The sequence below is a fragment of the Pleurodeles waltl genome, chromosome 1_2 (assembly GCF_031143425.1).
Source record: "Pleurodeles waltl isolate 20211129_DDA chromosome 1_2, aPleWal1.hap1.20221129, whole genome shotgun sequence".
Lineage (NCBI taxonomy): Eukaryota > Metazoa > Chordata > Amphibia > Caudata > Salamandridae > Pleurodeles > Pleurodeles waltl.
The window spans coordinates 758,621,243-758,639,651 of record NC_090437.1 but is presented as its reverse complement, the minus strand read 5'-3'; the positions used below and the strand labels follow the sequence as shown (position 1 = coordinate 758,639,651).

Sequence of the window (18,409 nt, the reverse complement as noted above, 5' to 3'; positions counted from 1 at the left end):
GTTCTTGGTCCAGGCTAGTGGCAGGGGCCCTTGGGTGTTGTTGAGTGTCCGTCCTGGTGTTGATGAGGTCCTGCAGCAGCCCTACCATGGTAACCAGGGTGGAGGTGAGGGCTCTGATGTCCTCCCTGTACCCCCGATAGTGTTCCTCCTGCAGTACCTGGATCTCCTGAAACCGGGCCAGTACCGTCGCCATCGTCTCCTGGGAGCGGTTGTATGCTCCCATGATGGTGGTGAGGGCCTCGTGGAGAGTGGGTTCCCTGGGCCCGTCCCCCCCCTGTCGCACAGCTGCCCTCCGAGTTGCCCTGTTTCCCTGGGCCTCTGCCCCCTGGCCGGTGTGCCCACTACCACTGCCCCCAGGTCCCTGTTGTTGTTGGGGTGGTGGGTTATCCTGGGTGCCCTGTAGTGGTAGACACACCGCAGATTGACGCGCCATGGAGACAGAGGCATGGGCCCGCTGGGTGGGAGCTGTGCTGGTGTTCCCAGAGGGGTTGGGGTCTGTAGTGGCCTGGGCCTGTGTGAGGGGAACCGACTGTCCAGAGGTCCCCGATGGTCCGGGCTGGTCATCGGTGTCCAGGTCGACAGAGCTGCTGTCATCGCTGACGGCCTCTTGGGTGGGGGGTGTGGAGAATTCTGGGCCCTCCGCGGCGGTGTGTTGACGGTCGGGTCCTGCAGGGGTATAGAGGTATGGTTATAGTTTCAATGTGTGGCATATGGGTGTATCTGTGGGTTCCCGTGTCCCCAAGTGCTGGCATTCGTGTGTGGGTGCTTTGGTGAGGGTGGCTTGTGGGGGGTTGTGTATATGCATTGGGCATGCTTTGGTGATGGGTGTCCATGCTTAGTGGACGCATGCAGGCCTAGGTTTTTGGATGTGTGGGTTGTGATGGTGAGACATTGGCAGGGAATAGGTGTGCTGGGGGTGAGGATGGTGGTGGGGGTGAGGATGGTGGTGGGGGTGAGGGTGGGGGTGAGAATGGTGGTGGGGGTGAGGGTGGGGGTGAGAATGGGGGTGGGGCTGAGGGTGGGGTTCGAGGATGGGGGTGAGGGTTGGGGTATGATTTGGCATGCAGGTGGGGGGGAAGCAGTAGTGAAGCTTCAACTTACCAGTATCCATTCCTCCGCCGACTCCTGCGAGGCCGTCAGGATGCAGGATGTTCAAGACTTCCTCCTCCCATGTTGTAAATTGTGGGGGTTGAGGTGGGGGTCCTCCGCCAGTCTTCTGCACGGCGATGTTGTGCCTGGATACCATGGAATGCACCTTCCCCCGTAGGTCGTTCCATCGCTTCCTGATGTCTTCCCGATTTCTGGGGTGCTGTCCCACAGCGTTGACCCTGTCGACAATCCTCTGCCATAGCTCCGTCCTCCGGGCAATGCTGGTGTATTGGACCTGTGTGCCGAACAGCTGGGGCTCTACACGAACGATTTCCTCCACCATGACCCTGAGTTCTTCGTCTGAGAAGCGGGGGTGTCTTTGGGGTGCCATGGGGTGGTGTGTATGATGTGTGGGGTGGAGTATGTGTAGTTAAGTGTGTTGAGTGTGGTGGTGTGTGTTGTTTTGTGTGTGGATAGTGTGTGGGTGATGGTGTTGAGTGGCTGTGGCTGCTAGTTTGTGGATGGTGGTGTCTCGCTCTGGCCTTCTTTCAGAATTTTCTGTCGTAGGGGTTTGTGGGTGATGTGGGTGTGTGTTTTATATTGCATTGTGTGTGTGGGAGTGGTGTGTGTATGTGTATCAGGTGTGTGGTATTCAAATCGGCCAATGTGGCTGAGTTTTGTTCGTTTGTGTGTATTCTGACCGCGGCGGTGTGTCCCGCCAATGGAATACCGCGTTTGAAAGACCGCCGCGTGGATTCGTGGGTCGTAATGGCATGGGCGTATTTCTGTTGGCGTGACGGTGGAGGTTTTGTCACCTCCACTTTTCCGCCGACCGCTGGTCTGGCGGTCTGTTGTGGCTGTCGGATTTTCGGAGGTTTGCCTTCTGCGGGTCAGAATGACCGTGGCGGGTTTCCGCGACCGCGGCGGGATTATGGAGGATTTCTGACCGGCGGTAGGCGCCTTTTACCGCCGAGGTCAGAATGACCACCTAAATTTCAATAGCAACCTGCATATTAGGACTGATGCATCTCTTTGTAACAGCTTTTGCGTGACAATTTCCCCGGCACAGATGCTCACATCTCTCAATGGCAGCTTCAACGACAACACCAAAAGTCTGCATCCTGGTTACACAGCTCATTGGAACTGACTCAACGTCTCGACTGAGCAATGCATCTCCGACACCAGCCTTTGCATCGCAAGCCCAATTGGTGGGATCTTCAATGTTGATGCAATAGAACCTTGCACCACAGCCTCACCGCATCTTGGAACCTAACCCATTGCCTTGGCTGAGCGACTCATTTCGATGCGGGTCCACCCAATGCTTTGCAACTACAATTTAAGGTACGGTGTTCAGTGGGCCTAACTGGGCCCCAGTAGCCAGCCTGTGCTTCATCATGCCCTTATCCCGGTCTGGTGCAAGCAGATATCCCCAATAGCCCTTTGTGAATCTTGGTGCTATTTTTACTTAAATATTTAAAATTCTATATCCCAAGCTCTACTAATTGGATTTTTATTGTTTTGATCTTATTTTATTTATTAAAGGCTACTTTATTTTTATAACTCTGTTGAGGTTTCTTTTATGGTTTGTTTTCACTGTTTTACTGTTTGAAATGTTGCACAAATACTTTACACATTGCCTTTGAGTTAAGCCTAACTGCTCTGTCCCAAGCTACCAGGGGTTGAGTATAGGTTCATTTGGGGTTTCTTTGTGCCTTTTCTTGAAAAGGATTGTTGTTGCTGCTTGGCCAGTAATCACCCCCAGTCAAACAACAGACCATGGGCCTGATTCTGACCCCGGCGGTCACGGACCGCCGGGGCCAGGGTCGGCGGGAGCACCGCCAACAGGCTGGCGGTGCTCCTCAGGACATTCTGACCGCGGCGGTTCAGCCACGGTCAGAACGGGAAAACCGGCGGTCTCCCGCCGGTTTTCCGCTGTCCTGCAGAATCCTCCAGCCATGGGGATTCTGACACCCCATACCTCCATCCTGTTCCTGGCGGGTCGCCCGCCAGGAACAGGATGGCGGTATGGGGTGTTGTGGGGCCCACGGTGGCCCCTGCAGTGCCCATGCCAATGGCATGGGCACTGCAGGGGCCCCCGTAAGAGGGCCCCACTTTGTATTTCAGTGTCTGCTTTGCAGACACTGAAATACGCGACGGGTGCCACTGCACCTGTCGCACATACCCACTCCGCCGGCTCCATTCTGAGCCGGCTTCCTCGTGGGGAGGGGTTTCCCGCTGGGCTGGCGGGCGGCCTTCTGGCGGTCGCCCACCAGCCCAGCGGGAAAGCCAGAATGGCCTCCGTGGTCTTTCGACCGCGGAGCGGCCATATGGCGGCTCCCTCCAGGCGGGCGGCTCCCGCCGCCCGCAGGGGTCAGGATGACCCCCCATATGTCTATCTATCTATCTAATCTTATCTATCTATCTATCTCTATCTTATCTATCTCTATCTTATATATCTCTATTTATCTATCGCTATCTTTCCATCTCTCTCTTTTCTATCTCTATCTATCTATCTATCTATCTATCTATCTATCTATCTATCTATCTATCTATCTATCTCTATCTAATCTTATTTATCTCTAGCTATCTAATCTTATCTATCTCTATCTATTGCTATCTATCTCTATCTTATCCATCTATATCTATCTAATCTTTATCTATCTATCTATCTATCTCTATCTAATCTTATCTATCTCTAGCCATCTAATCTTATATATCTATCGCTATCTATCTATCTCTCTCTCTATCTATCTTATCTATCTCAATCTATCTATTTATCTATCTCTATCTAATCTTCTCTATCTTATCAATCTCTATCTTATCTATCCATCTCTATCTATCTCTATCTAATCTTCTCTATCGCTATCTATCTATTGCTATCTTTCCATCTCTATCTTATCTATCTCTATCTATCTAATCTTATTTATCTCTAGCTATCTAATCTTATCTATCTATATCTTATGGATCTTTATCTATCTATCTCTATCTATCTAATCTTATCTATCTCTATCGCTATCTATCTATCCCTATCTTATCCATCTAATCTATCTATCTAATCACATATATCTCTAGCTATCTATCTATCTCTATCTAATCATCTCTATCTCTATCTCTATCTATCTCTATCTTATCTATCTCTACCTTATCTATCTCTCTAACTATCTCTATCTATCTAATCTTATCTCTATCTATCTCTATCTTATCTATCTCTATCTTATCTATCTCTATCTATCTCTATCAAATCTTATCCATCTATGTCTATCTTCTCTATCTAATCTTATCTATCTCTATCTATCTTTCTCTACCTAATCTTATCTATCTTTCTCTATCTAATCTTATCTATCTCTATCGATCTATCTAATCTCTAGCGGGATATATATATATATATATATATATATATATATATATATATATATATATATATATATATATATATATATATATATATATATGATTACTGGGACGTTATAGTTAGGCTCACATTTTAAATGTACACAACCATAGAATTTCACCTGTTAGAGTTATCACAAGTAACAATAACTCGTGCCCTAAGGTAACTGTAACTCGAGCCCCCACACACACAGTTTTTTTCATAACATTTTTTACTGCAAATATTACATTGATGTTATCAGTGATGTTATCAAAGATGCTGTAATTTGTGGGGCAATTAGTAGTGCATTGAGATTCGCTCTGAGTGAGGACGTAAAGCTGCTACTTGTAAATCCCCTTTGTGAATTACCAAAGTTGTAAACTTAGCAATTTAAGATCAAACATCTAAGTTTACCTTTGTGAATTGGGCCCTTGGTATCTCAAGGCAGAGTGTCTGTTTATTTACTAGTGTTTGAATGGTAAACATTCCTTGTGATGAAACATTGAAGTATATTTACCTGCAAAATCTTTGGACTGAATGTCATAGTAATGTCTTGACACAATACAATCAGGAAAAACCTGTGGTTTAGTGGTTAAGGTCTTGGATACTCACACTTAAGATTGAGGGTTTCAATAGAGATGAGTCTTTAGTCATTTCCCTCCTTGAATCTCTTTCCAACTTCAAATGTTTATGGTATACAATAAAAGTTAATCTCACTGTTTTTTAATTGACAAACCCATTTTTCTTTTTACATTGTCCTAAAATATCTCATTATAAGTAAATTATTTATTGAAGTCTTGAAAAACTCTTTCTCTTTCTCTCTCTCTCTCTCAAACTATCACTTTCTCTCTCTCTTCCATCCCATAAAGGAAGAGAGAGCCGGAGAGATTGCTACTGCGATGATATCTCTATACAATGACTTCAAAGCATCACACTAGCAAGATGTTTGGTTCGAATGTTATAGCTATGTTTTGTTACACAGTACAGTGGAGTCACTTGTGGCCTACTGGTGAAGTCCTTGGACTGTTAATCTATAGTTTGAGGGTTCCAATCCTCCTAACTCATGGTGGTATGTCTGTTTACTCAATAGCGTTTTGATGTTAAACATTCCTTGTGTTGGAACATCAAAGTCTTTTTCGGAGCAAAATCTTTGTGTTTCAGCCAAACCCCCATAAACACCCAACCCCAAGTCAGGACCTATGGACAACTCCTGCTGTGCACGCTCAAAGGCTATGTGTGGCTAGAGGTTGGCTGGGTATAGGGAGTTGGCCACAAGGCCTGGCCAGACCCCAGGCCCTGCAGCCAACACCCGCCATGCATGGCCAAAGCCTGTGTGTGGCGCAGGGTTTGGTGGTTATAGAGGGTTGGCCCAGGGCCAGACCACAGGTTGGACAAATGCATAGTAATTAAAGTTACATTACGTTAAAAAAAAAAAACATTGAAATTTAATTAAAAAAAACAAAGGTTACAAGTACGTTATATTTAGGAAAGCGAATAAAAAAAACCATAGAAATTCTCTTAATTAAATCAAAGGTTACAGGATCGCTATAGGTAGGCTCACATTTTAAATGTACAAAACCAAAGAGATTCATTTGTTATAGTGACAGGTATTTCAAGTAACTATAACTTGTGTGTAGGAAAGCCCTACTTTTTTGGTCACCCCCAAACTTTTTGGACAGATACAGGTGGTTACTGACTCTTGGCTGTGCCCTGGGTACTGAGTACCAGTCCCACGGCCAGTGATCTGTGTAAAGAGGACATGCAAATTGGGCTAATTATAATTGGCAATAATAACCAACCTATAAGTCCCTAGTATATGGTAGGGCATGTAGGTTTAGGGACCCCAGCATAGGTAGCGCACCGATAGGTGCAGTGCTGAGGTGCCCAGCGTAATTTTAAAGGAAAGCCTATCTTGCTGGCTGCTTTTAAAGACTTTGTAATTAAAAGTACTTTCCAAGTCTTAAACAACCTTATTTTTACGTATAAGTCACCCATAAGGTGTGCCCTGTGTGCCCTTAGGGTTGGGTGCCATAAACTATAAGCAGGGACCTTATAAAAATAGTTTCATAAGCCCTGGTGAGGTAAAACAGCCAAATTTGTCTTCCCCTCATTGAAGTGAATGGCCTCCATAGGCTTGAATGGGGAGACTTTATTTTAATTTATAAAGTCCCCTTAAGTGTCAAATACCTAGAGTTTGGTATCAAGTTAATTGTTATAATAAATCCCACAACTTACAATTGTTGGATTTAATGTAACTTGTTCAGGTAAATAGTTTTAAACTCTACCTAAAAACTTGCCAACTTCAGCCCTTTCGTGTTCTTCTCTGATTGGCCAGCGTCTGGCAGCCTGGCCAGGTTGCCTTGATGAGGTGTGAAGTAGCCTGGGCTGAACACAAAGAGATATGCCTGGGGGAGGAGAACTTCCCTCAGCAGATAGAGAAGCAGGAAGTGGGAGAGCTGCCAAACTGGTCTTCAAAGGCAGGGCAGGACATGTGGAGCAACCCAGCACCTCCCTCATATCCTGAAACCCAGACAATTAGGTGCCCCCTTGATTAGATTAGGAGAGGGCATGAGAGGGATGTGTTTAGGATTCTTAGCCACACCAGTGGGTGGGGTCAGCCAGATGTAACCTCCAAAAATCATTTTCAGCCATGATGGATTTTTGAGGAATTTTGCTCCCTGAGACTGATTTTTGCCACACTTCCCAGGATGTGATCATCACAGGAGGGAGGACCCTGCACCTGATTGGAGAACTAGGACCCCCCTGATTTTCACAAAGGAGCAACAAATATAAAACTGACAGACCTGCACCCATACCTCAGATCCCTACAAGGAAGAACTACAGGAGAAGGACTGCCCTGCTGGACCCCTGACCTACACTAGGACAATACACTCTGGAGGTCTACACCAGCTGTACACTTAAGCTTCACCACATGAAGGACTTTGCCTGGCTTCAACTGGCTCAAGGAGGGTCTCCCTGTTTGCCACAGGTCAAAAATTGCTAACTAGAGTCCCCTGCACCAACTCTTGAAGAAACTGAGCAGCTGACCACTGTCCAGTGATCAATTTAGAGTTTGCCCCAGGTGCATTCTGGGAGTTGTAGTCTGCACACTCAAGGAGCATCTCAGAGCTTTAGGAACCTTGGGGTGAGCTGTTGACCTCAAAAGGATCTTAAAAGGACATTTGGGAGAAGATCCAGAACCGACCTGCCACAGCAACTCTAGCCTAGCCAACTTGTCTCAACCGCGACTCAGTCTGACATGCAGGTTCGTCCTAGTAAAGAAATCTCAGAAAAAGTGATTAAGTCCGAATGTAGAAAGTTGACCAGGACCTCCCAGGCTGTGTAACCGAAGAGGGCCCCAAGGACATCGGATCAAGATTCAGGTTTGCCCCAATCAAAAGATTTTCATCTCCATCGTGGTTGGCCTTAAACTTTGACCTTGCCTCTGTCGAGGTGCGACCAGATGACTAGATTGGCGCTATCTGTTTCTAAGCGCTAAAAAGCATTAATTCTTTAAAAATTCATATCTCTGGTTCCCTTTATCCGATTTTATTCACGTTGGTGTCATTTTAAAGCTAAACATATTACTCATTTTGGTAAATTGGTTTTAGATTTTTAAACTGTTTCCTGTGTTTTATTTATTTGCTATTTTGTGATACTTGAATGCTTTGTCTAAGTTAAGCCTTGTCACTCGTTGCCAAGCTACCAAGGGTTGAGCTGGGGTTAATTTATTGAGACCTAACTGAACCTAGTGGGGGTTGATGTCCTATTGCTAAATGTAGGTACTGCCTACCAATAACCCATTTTCCAAGTTTGTGCCCTTAGTTAACTATACCTCACACCCTCAACATGCACTGATAATTACCTCAGATATTACAGCACTCATGACATCTTTGCTAACATCATGGATAATGTCACTGCAATATTTGCAGTAAAATTCCTGATGAGATAACTGTGCAAGGCAGGAGCACAAGAAGTTTCCCCAAAAATGTCCCAATATGCTAAATCACCATGCATTCTCCATAGACTTCTTTAGGCAGGGCTACAGCAAAAACCGCTGAATGGAATTATGCAAATGTAATCAAGAAGCTAGATCTTGATCTGCAGATTGTGCTTTTTGGGATTTGGTGTAAATCTGTTCAGTGGTGTTTGAGAAATTAAGGGTCACAAATAATTGTATATTTTAGCAGTTGGGCTCGTGAGAGTCTTGTGAGCCTTTCATGAGATTGTGAAATAAAAAATGGATATCTATTATTGTTTGAGAGGCCCATTTTTTCTGGGAGCCTTCATGGGAGCCTTCGTGATCTCGTGGGAGTGAGGGGCTCCCACAAGTCCTGCAAGAGTGATTGCTTTGGTTGGCTGGCTGTTGAAATGTTGGCAATGAAATGGCTGTCATCACTGTTTACTGCGAGAATTTGAAGGGGTTGTGGAAATGAAGTAAAATGGCTGTAAAAGGGGACAGAAGAAAGGCATGCTGTCCCTCTAGATTTAGAGAGGAGATGTCTTAGGGAAAACTACTCTGAAGATTATGAATGTATATTTTTTTTAAATAATTTTTATGATCTCAGAGGACTCTTGCAGGATCATGAATAGTAAAAAGGAGTATGTGAGTTCTCAGTACACTCTACTAGTAGACATGCATATTGTGGTCCTTGTTGACAGGAAGTGTGTAAGGGATAAGAATTGTGATGGGTGGAAGGTTAATTATTTTTTTGAAAAAGTTACGCTCTCACAAGTCTCTCATAGAATTGTGAAAAGTAGAAAGGAGTAGGTGATCTTGAAAATGATGTAGTTTGCACGCTTCCTAGTGTGGGAAGGAGTCTTATTGGAGATAGTGTTTATCACAGTCTACCATTTATGCCCATCTACTTGGTAAGGGTTGTGAGTACAGTTTAATCTCTTCACCCACCCTACTATGCACAACCAGTATTAGAGAGAGGGGTGTTAGGAGGGATGCCATCCATATGAACCAATCAAAATCCTTCTTTAGGATGTGCTTCCTATTCGGGACGTCTTGTAAGTATCTTTCGGGGGTGTAGTAAAGAACTGTTAGACTTTTCATCCTTGACATGGTCTCCCTTAACGTTTTGCCTCTGTCGCCCAGGTTGTTGATGTGTGCTGGACTCTGATTTTACTGTTTTTGTTACTCTGGGCACTTTACCACTGCTAACCAGTGCTAAAGTGCAAGTGCTCCTTTACAAAATGTCTATGTAATTGACTTATCCATGATTGGCATGTTTGATTTACTAGTAAGTCCCTAGTAAAGTGCACTAGAGGTGCCAGGGCCTGTAAATCAAATGCCACTAGTGGGCCTGCAGCACTGGCTGTGCCACCAACACAAGTAGCTCTGTAATCATGTCTCAGACCTGCCATTGCAGTGTCTGTGTGTGCAGTATTAACTGTAAATTTGACTTGGCAAGTGCACCCACTTGCCAGGCCTAAACCTTCCCTTTTGTTACATGTCAGACCCTCTAAGGTAGGCCCCAGGTAGCCCCAAGGGCAGGGTGCAGTGTATGGTTAAGGTAGGACATATAGTAATGTGTTTTATATGTCCTGACAGTGAAATATTGCTAAATTTGTTTTTCACTGTTGCAAGGCCTGTCCCTCTCATAGGTTAACATGGGGGATATCTTTAAATCTGATTAAAGTGTATGTTCCCTTTGGGAGCGGATGGACATGTGGAGTTTGAGGTCTCTGAGCTCACAATTTAAAAATACATCATTTAGTGAAGTTGATTTTACGATTGTGTGTTTGAAAATGCCACTTTTAGAAAGTTGGCATTTTCTTGCTTATACCATTTCTGTGACTCTGCCTGTTTGTGGATTCCCTGTCTGGGTCAGTTTGACAATTGAGCTAGTTGCACCTCACACTAGCCAGTGGCACAAAGGGAGCTGGAGTGTAGCCTGCATATCCTGATGAGCCATCTGTGCTAGGAGGGAGGGGAAGAGTGGTCCCTCACACCTGAAAGGGCTGTGCCTGCCTTCACACAATGCAGTCTCCAACCCCCTTGTGAATGTCTTGGGCCTGGCCTGGGTAAGGCAGAATTTTACATTTGAAAGAGACTTTACTTTGAAGTAGGCCTACTTCAAAGGAGAAATTGGGTATAAGAAGGGCACCCAAAACCACAGACTTTAGAACACTTCTGGAAACAAGAGGAACCTCTGCCTGGAGAAGAGCTGAAGAGCTGAGGAAGAAGAGCTGTTGTGCCTGTGTCTGTGCTTTGTGGAGCTGTCCTGCAGTTGCTGCTTCTGCTAGAGTAAGAGGGAGAAGACTGGACTTTGTGTGCCTTCCATCTTGAGAAGAACTCTCCAAGGGCTTGATTTAGAGCTTGTCTCCTGTTGTTTGAATTCTCAGGGACTGCAAAGACTTCTCTCTGCCAGCACCTGGAGTCTCTGGAAAGACTCCTACACTGCCCTGTGGTGCCCATCCAGTTCCTGGGACTCTGAAAGGAGAAGCTGGCAGCCTAAGAGGAAGAAATCCATGCACAGAGCGCCATGCGGGGAAAAGATCGACACAACTCCGATCTGTGGCAGAAGAAATGATGCGGCGCCGGCTCCGCAGCTGAAAATCGATGCTCGCCAGAAACCCGACCGAAGAATCGACGCATGGAGCTGGGAGATCGCAACCCGCGCTGCGGGGTTTTTGGATCATCGTGCGGCTGGATTTCCGATGCAAGCACCGCTGGGCATGTGAAAACAACGCAAGGCCTGCCTGGAGCCGAGACTGCTGACCGGATCGACACATCGCTCTCCTAGGGAGAGAAGAAACGAGGTGCCCGACCCAACAAAAGGAGGAACGACGCAAGGTCTCGCTCGAGAGTGAAATCAACGCATTGCAATCCCTTTTTGACGGATACTCGCCCGTGTGTGGTTATTTTTGAAGCACCCAAGGTACATTTTCACGCTAACAGTGTTAGTGTGTGTTTAAAACTCCATGAAGACTCTTTCTGCTTTTCAATTGGTAACTTGACCTGTATATTGTGGATTTTTGTCATTTTGGTCTTGTTGTTGGTTAGATAAATATTTTCTATTTTTCTAAACCTGTGCTGTGTCATTTTGTAGTGTTTTCATGAAGCTACTCTGTGTGTTGGTACAGATAATTTACACTTAGCACTCTGAAGTTAAGCCTACTGCTCGTGCCGAGCTGCCAAGGGGGGTAAGTAGGGCTTATGTGAGGGTGATTCACTTTTACCCTGACTAGATTGAGGGTCCTTGCTTGGACAGGGGGTAATCTGACTGCCAACCAAAGACCCCATTTCTAACAAGAACGCAAAAAATACTTCATTTAAATCTTCTTTAGAACAGCCCACAATTTATTTTTCTTTCTTAAACAACTTGTGTAATGTTCTATTTTGTTCAAAATTTCAGTAAAACACTATAATTAACATAATTCTAAATGTACACTCTTGCAAGTGGTTCATGAGAGCCAAACAGGAATTACAGCCCCCTTTGAGACCATTCCCAGGAGTATCTTCAGAAGCCATCACTTTTCAAATAAATAAATATCCAGTCATGATTTATTCCCTACTCTATTCTAGATTCTGTTACTGATTAGGGTAAAATAATAAATTAATTTAACAAATCTAGAAACTCCATAAAAACAAAGGTTAAAGTAACGTTATAATTAGGTGCAATAAAAATATCTGTTTTTACTTTAAAAAAAAAAAAACCTTAGAAAAACACTGAAAAAAAAAGGTTAAGTTAACATCGTAGTTAGGTGAATTTCTCACTAACACCATTGACGTTTTGAACTAAAAATTCCACAGAATTTCAGCTGTTATATTCAGCAGCACTAACTATAACTTGCACCCCGCCATGAACTACTTAGGACCTCACATACAGCATTACTCATGACATGTTCTACGACATAATTTATAACATCACTGATGATATCTCAAATGACATTATTGATGATATACGTGATATTTGTTTGTGATTTTATATTGTGTGAACTCGACTTGAAGGTTTGGGAGAGCTTTACATGAGCAGCAGATAAAAAAAAGGACAAATTATTTTTAGTGGATTTTATTTATTTATCTATTCATTCATTTTAGGAAAGGGGGGAAGTGATTTGCCTAGAATCACAGGATGTTGAGCTGCCACAGAGGCTCAAACCTGGTTCCCCAGTTTTAAGTCAGCAGCACTGGCAGTTAGGCCACATCCTCTTCCCAAATAGAGATATATATTGATAGAAATGATTAGGCGTAAGTATTATAAGCAGGTGGTAGAGGTGGAGTAAGCAAGGGATGTAATTGAGCCCTTGGACTCTACCTCAATCCATCCACCTCCTAATCACTCATAAAGAAGCCTGGCACTCTGGACATTTAGAGAAGAGCACCAATATTATACTTCGTACTTTAAACACATTGCCTAGCTGCTATGGTGTTGTTATTGAGGAAAATTGTAACTACAAATAAGGAAAATATAAACAAAGTTTCAGTAAATAATGGCATCGTCTACCATGACTTCTAAATTAGAGATTGGGATATAGGATTTCTCAACATGTAACCAGTGGGTATCAGCCACTTAGTAGCAACCAAAAAATACATTTAATCAGGGTGCGGTCTCTTTCAGAATTTCAAATATACGAATAGATAGGTTTTTATTTGATTTAAGTTTTCTGTTATTTATGGCTCTCACAGAGATCCATTATAGGGAGCACTAAATGTGAAACCCGGGTTTTCACTTCTCTGATGCCATTTTAATCTAAACTGTCATTGCTCTGAAGCCAGAGCTTTGAGAGACTGTGATCCGACACCTCTCCTAGTTCTCCAGAGAGCTGAAAGAGGTGGCTCAATGTGGATGGTGTTTACCGGCACTTCGCCTTTTGGTGACAGTGCTGCACAGACCACCTGCCCTCACAGAGCTGATGTATGTGTAGCTTTGGATAGGAAGGAAGGACACAGAATATAGTGGGGGAAGAAGCAAGCTATTTCTCTTGCTCCATGGATAGCAAAGAGGGTACTGCTTAAGGTGAGGGAAGGGTGGCAGGCTGTGGTTATTTATTGCATTGGATGTGCGCAGAGAGAGACCTGTAGCGAATGATCATGGAGGTTGGCATGATGCCACATGCCTTATGTAGTAATCGTGTGGCTGAGGAAAAAATAATGAACGGTTGGTGAGGAAGGGTGGTAGACCGCAAAATATATTTAATTCTAACAGTGTATTGTGGGAGATGATGATAGACGTGAAGTCATGCTGTTTTGATTATCTACACAAAGAAAGGTGATGCAATGGGGTCAAACACAACATAAATCTGGCGATGGGGAGTTCTTAGTAAAGTGAGTTTCCAATTTTTGGTTTCTAAGTGACAGCACCTCGTCTATTTGAGGTCACTCGAACTGGAACCCTTCAGTGGAAATCTGACCCATTACTGACATCTTTACAAGTGGAAATCTATTTGTCTGTCTTATCCCTAGAGCCAGTGTTAGGATGCTCTATTATCTTTCTAGGTCACATTGTAAACCGCTAAGATGTGTTTAAAAAAACAAAACACTATTTTTGAATACATCTTTGAGTGTAAAAGCTCGCATACATTCATATTTTAATTAACATTAGCATTGCAAACATTAAAATGATTAGATTTCATAGTGTTCATAGTGTAAATATGAGTGATACACACCATCCATTGCAATGTCGCTTATTCCTACGTTGTTTTGTTGTAGATTGTTAGCACAGATCCTGTCCCCGTGAAACTACACTACGACAAATCGCATGATCAAGTCTGGGTGTTAAGCTGGGGCAACATGGAGAAAACCTCCCCAACACTGCAGGTGAGTACAGTAGAATACGTATATTGTGGAAATACAAATCAATTAGATGATAAGCTCTTTTATATGGAAGATAATATATTAATTAACTTGCGTTACTGACTATGGAGCTAATACATAGGAAAGGTTGTTTGCCTGCGCTTATCGAATGCCACTAAGGTAAAGGTGGGTGAACGCTGGGAGAGTAAACAACAGTGAAGCAGAAATGTGGACTGCATTTCTGGTAGATAATTTATGTCTTTTCAGTAAAAGGTCGGTCAGTGTGAGCAAAAAACCCACAGGCCAAGCGCTTTATCCAGATTATGGCCTTCCAAGGGTTCATAGACATCATAGGGTCCTTTTGTAGAAAATAATAGCTGGTAATCTTTATTTTTTTAGAAATCCATAAAATGAGCATTTTTCGCTGACAAGTAGGTTACATTGCTTTTGGGCTCCTGGAGCTTCAGATGGAATTTGTTTAGCCTTTGTGGTGAGAAAGTAGATGTTGTAAGATATCTCCTGTTTTGATTTTGAAAATATCTCAGGGAAACAGTAAACGTATTTTTTAATGTTTAATTTTGGAGGGTTTGCAGACTTTAAATATTTGAGAGCAATGGCTTGTAGTTATTCTTATAATAATTACTCTTCTTTGTAATGCGTGAAGTAAAATGGAGTGCGTGGGATGGCAAATGGGACATTACAGAAGCCATTTGAAGAAAATCTATTCAGAAGAATAATTTCCATGGTTGATGAAGTCTTTTGTCTCTGAAAAGTCAGAAAAATGACTAAGGGCCTGATTTCAAAGAGAACAGTAACAAGCTTTCTGTAGAAAAAAGACAGCCGCCCTGTTTGCTCAACTCTTTATTCTCCTCCCCATGTAGAAGGTGCCGGATGGTGGCGATTGAGAGGCAGCTGCTCTCAGCTTTGCCATTGGCAGCCTTAATAATAGAAATGATGAAGCTGATGATAATGGCATTAGGCACAATGTCCGATTTAAGATAACCATTCGGACGCTATTTCTGCTGGAAGCCTTTCTGTGTAATACTGGCCATTAAATCCTTGTGTGTGCAAGAGATTATCTTTCATCATTAGTCAGGGCCCCTGGATTGATGATTACTCCAGACTGATGACCCCCAGGTTAACATCTAGCTTGAGGAAGGTCATGGTGAGAAGCTTTGCAGGCACTAAAAAAGCTCACTTTGACAAAACATTAGTGACGAATGCCATGTTTCTGTCTTCCCTAGGCTGGTTCTCAAGCTTCACTTTGGTATTCTGATGGATTTCAGTAAAGGTTTGAAATGCTTAGCAGTAGTTGCCCGTGTGTGATGCTAAACACCACACTCTGGAAATCCACTGCTAATGTTTTCCAAACTTGTTTTCCAGCGATTTAGGGCAACATCTCTGGCTTCTTTACTTATGAAAGGCCATAGCGTATCACATGCATCATGGGCTGAAAATTCCTTTTGTAAATTCTCCGGGATATCTAAAGGCTTGCAGGTGGTATGCTCCAAAAATGGCATACAGCAGTTAGCTGGACAACCCAGGAATCCACAGTTACGAGACCATTCAGGATTTTTTACCACTGGTGATCGTAGAACAGGTAGGCAGAGGAGTAGAAAATATTAGTATACTGTCTCTCCATTGTAATATTTTTAGCAATTTCTCGTAAGCATGTCTAGTCGAGGAGAGACTCTAGCGCCAGGGAGTACAAGCACCCTAAGCTTCTCTATTCTATAAGTCAATTATTTTATTACTAATTTTGCTGATAGGATAAGGATAATTTTCTCAGATGGCCGTTTGTAAGGGGTGACCCTAACTCTACTGGTACAATTGTACACCATCAATATAATATTCACGGTTGTGCAAAATCATGAGGAATGCAAATCCATAATTTTATGCTATATTTAGTGCAAAATGAGCCCTCACATAAATTTTTGGTGAATTGCATTATTCGCTGATTTTTATTTTATTTTTTTCACCACAAATGGCACATAATTTCTAGAAGTGGCATGATGGTATGATTTCAGGAATTTCTTGCAAAAAGACTAACATCAATGTGTATTTCTTAAGCTTGACAGATACAGTGGTCAGTAGCCTTTCATTCACATCTCCCCCTCTTTCAAATTGTAAAGGACAAATGCTTCTGCTTCTTTGCCTCTCCTTCATTTGTTGATACTTTGCTAAATTAGCAGAAAATTAGTCTCTGAATAACAGAAAGGGAGTGATAACAATAGACTTATAACTCAGGCTACTTACCATCCTCCTGGGCATGACCCCTCAAATGTAGATTTATTTACATAAGTGCAAAAAATTGCATGAAATTTGCTTTTCCACCCTGGTTTAGTTTTTTGCTTTGTTCTGGCCCTCTGTGTTTTGTTGTCATAGGGGCAGTCTTGAGACACTGTAATTCAACACCACAGAGTGTGTGCGCCGGCAATAAAGTGGTAATGGTAAAACAGGTGGTCTACTTAATACTCCAGTAGGCCATTGTAGATGGCACGGAAATTGAACCAATGGCATGAAATACAAATATCTGAAGTGGCTGCAGTGCACATTTACACAACACACATATATGACACAAATATGTGCTGCCAGGAGCACCCCTGTGCTCTTGCTTGGCTAAAGTTTAAAGGCACTGCAGTAATATATGTCAAGGACAAATTCCTTTGCTCTTAACTAGATCTGCCACTCATCACACCACCAGAGGGCAATACACATTCCTAGCTGGAGTTAAGGATCTTGTTCCTCACAGGACAATGACTTGGCCTCTGAATCTTGAAAGGCAGGGGCATTGTCATTAACGGACCTCTTAGGAAATATTAGCCATCTGTGAAGGGTATATGGCATGTCTAAAAAAGGACAACGTTAATATTTCTTCTGTTGACTTGCTGATACCAAATGGGGCTGATATTATCTGCTCCCATTCCATCCCAAAGGCCTCCTACACCATTTTGCTTTAACTAAAGAGAACCATTTCTGGCCTTGATATTTGGGAGGCAAACTATGCTAAATGTTGGGGAGGCTAAGGAACTTCCAAAGGAAAAGGGGTTAAACCCTCCAGAATTCAGGACTTCTGTGAATTTTAACTGTAAAGCAAAAGGGAACTGATCTAAATAGAGAGGGGTACGAGGTGAGAAAGTAGACAGGATTGGGGAGGCAAAATTCTCAAATCACTGCTTGGTGCGCAGGATAAGACTAGCACTTTACCACCACTTGCTCAAAAAATGCCTCCACCAGGGAAGGACATTCCTGAAGACGAAAATTCTACTGAAAGAAATAAGACCCCTCAATTCTGCCTGCCCCTCTAGGGAAAGAACTAGTCTCCAAGGTTCAGGTGGCTGACCTCCTATTTACCCACTCCAGGGACGTAGAAAACAGAAGGGCTCCTCATTCCAAGAGGACCCAACTGACCACAGAGGATTGGACCATGCAGGAACCCTATTTGGGGATAGAGCTAGTGCCTAAAAGCCTGTCCTAAGGACCTCGGGCGGTGGGGGAAGGGGTCCAGTAGTCACCAGAATTAACTTTGCTAGCAGTTCAATAAAAGTGGAGCTTAGTCAGCGCAAAGTGGATGAAACTGGCCCAGGGAAGTTGCCCCCAAGGGAGGTAAGAGAAGGTATGTCATGCTCAGAGGATTTTGCTGTGCTGAAAACAGGTTTGGAACCTCACAGTGAATGTTTCCAATCTTGTTTAGCTCAACTTGGCTATAGCTTGCAGCCATGCTCCAAGGATGATTTTGAGAGTGTTTAGGGGCCTTATTTAAAGTTTGATGGATAGGGAAGACTGCTACAAATATGGCAGAGAACCCGTCTTCAAAACTCTTATTCTGCCAGCTCTATTTAGAGCTGGGTGCAAGATCATGTTTCCACTGGCAGGGCCACCACTGGCTTCACCAGTGAAATTTACAGACCAATTGCCTATTACATATTGGGTCACCAGTCAATCGACGTCAAACCATCCTCCGTATAGGGGACTCCTGTTTCAAAGTCACTATTTTCCTCTTCAGGACCTCCATTGCATACTCCTCAACACCCGCTCAGCACGCAAGCACGCCATCAAAGTCTGGGACCTGCTCGACTCCACCTCCCCGAACATGGCCTTCCAAACCGAAACCTGGTGGAACGACTCCTCAGCACCCGACATCGACATAGCCATCCTGAACGGATACAAAGTCGCTCGCCGAGACCGCACCAACAGAACCG

At 43.7% G+C, this 18,409-nt stretch overlaps 1 protein-coding gene across 3 annotated transcripts in view; it reads left to right on the top strand.

The window, feature by feature from the left end:
* Nucleotides 1–18,409, top strand: part of FSTL5 (follistatin like 5) — a 2,922,734-nt gene that overhangs the window by 2,574,964 nt on the left and 329,361 nt on the right. For all 3 annotated transcript variants that reach the window (XR_011205485.1, XM_069243741.1, XM_069243729.1), the window contains one exon: nucleotides 14,124–14,231. Coding sequence is in view for 2 of the 3 variants with exons in the window: in XM_069243741.1 (XP_069099842.1) it covers nucleotides 14,124–14,231 (108 nt within the window). In the remaining variant the exon portion in view is untranslated. The remainder of the gene's footprint in view (nucleotides 1–14,123; nucleotides 14,232–18,409) is intronic.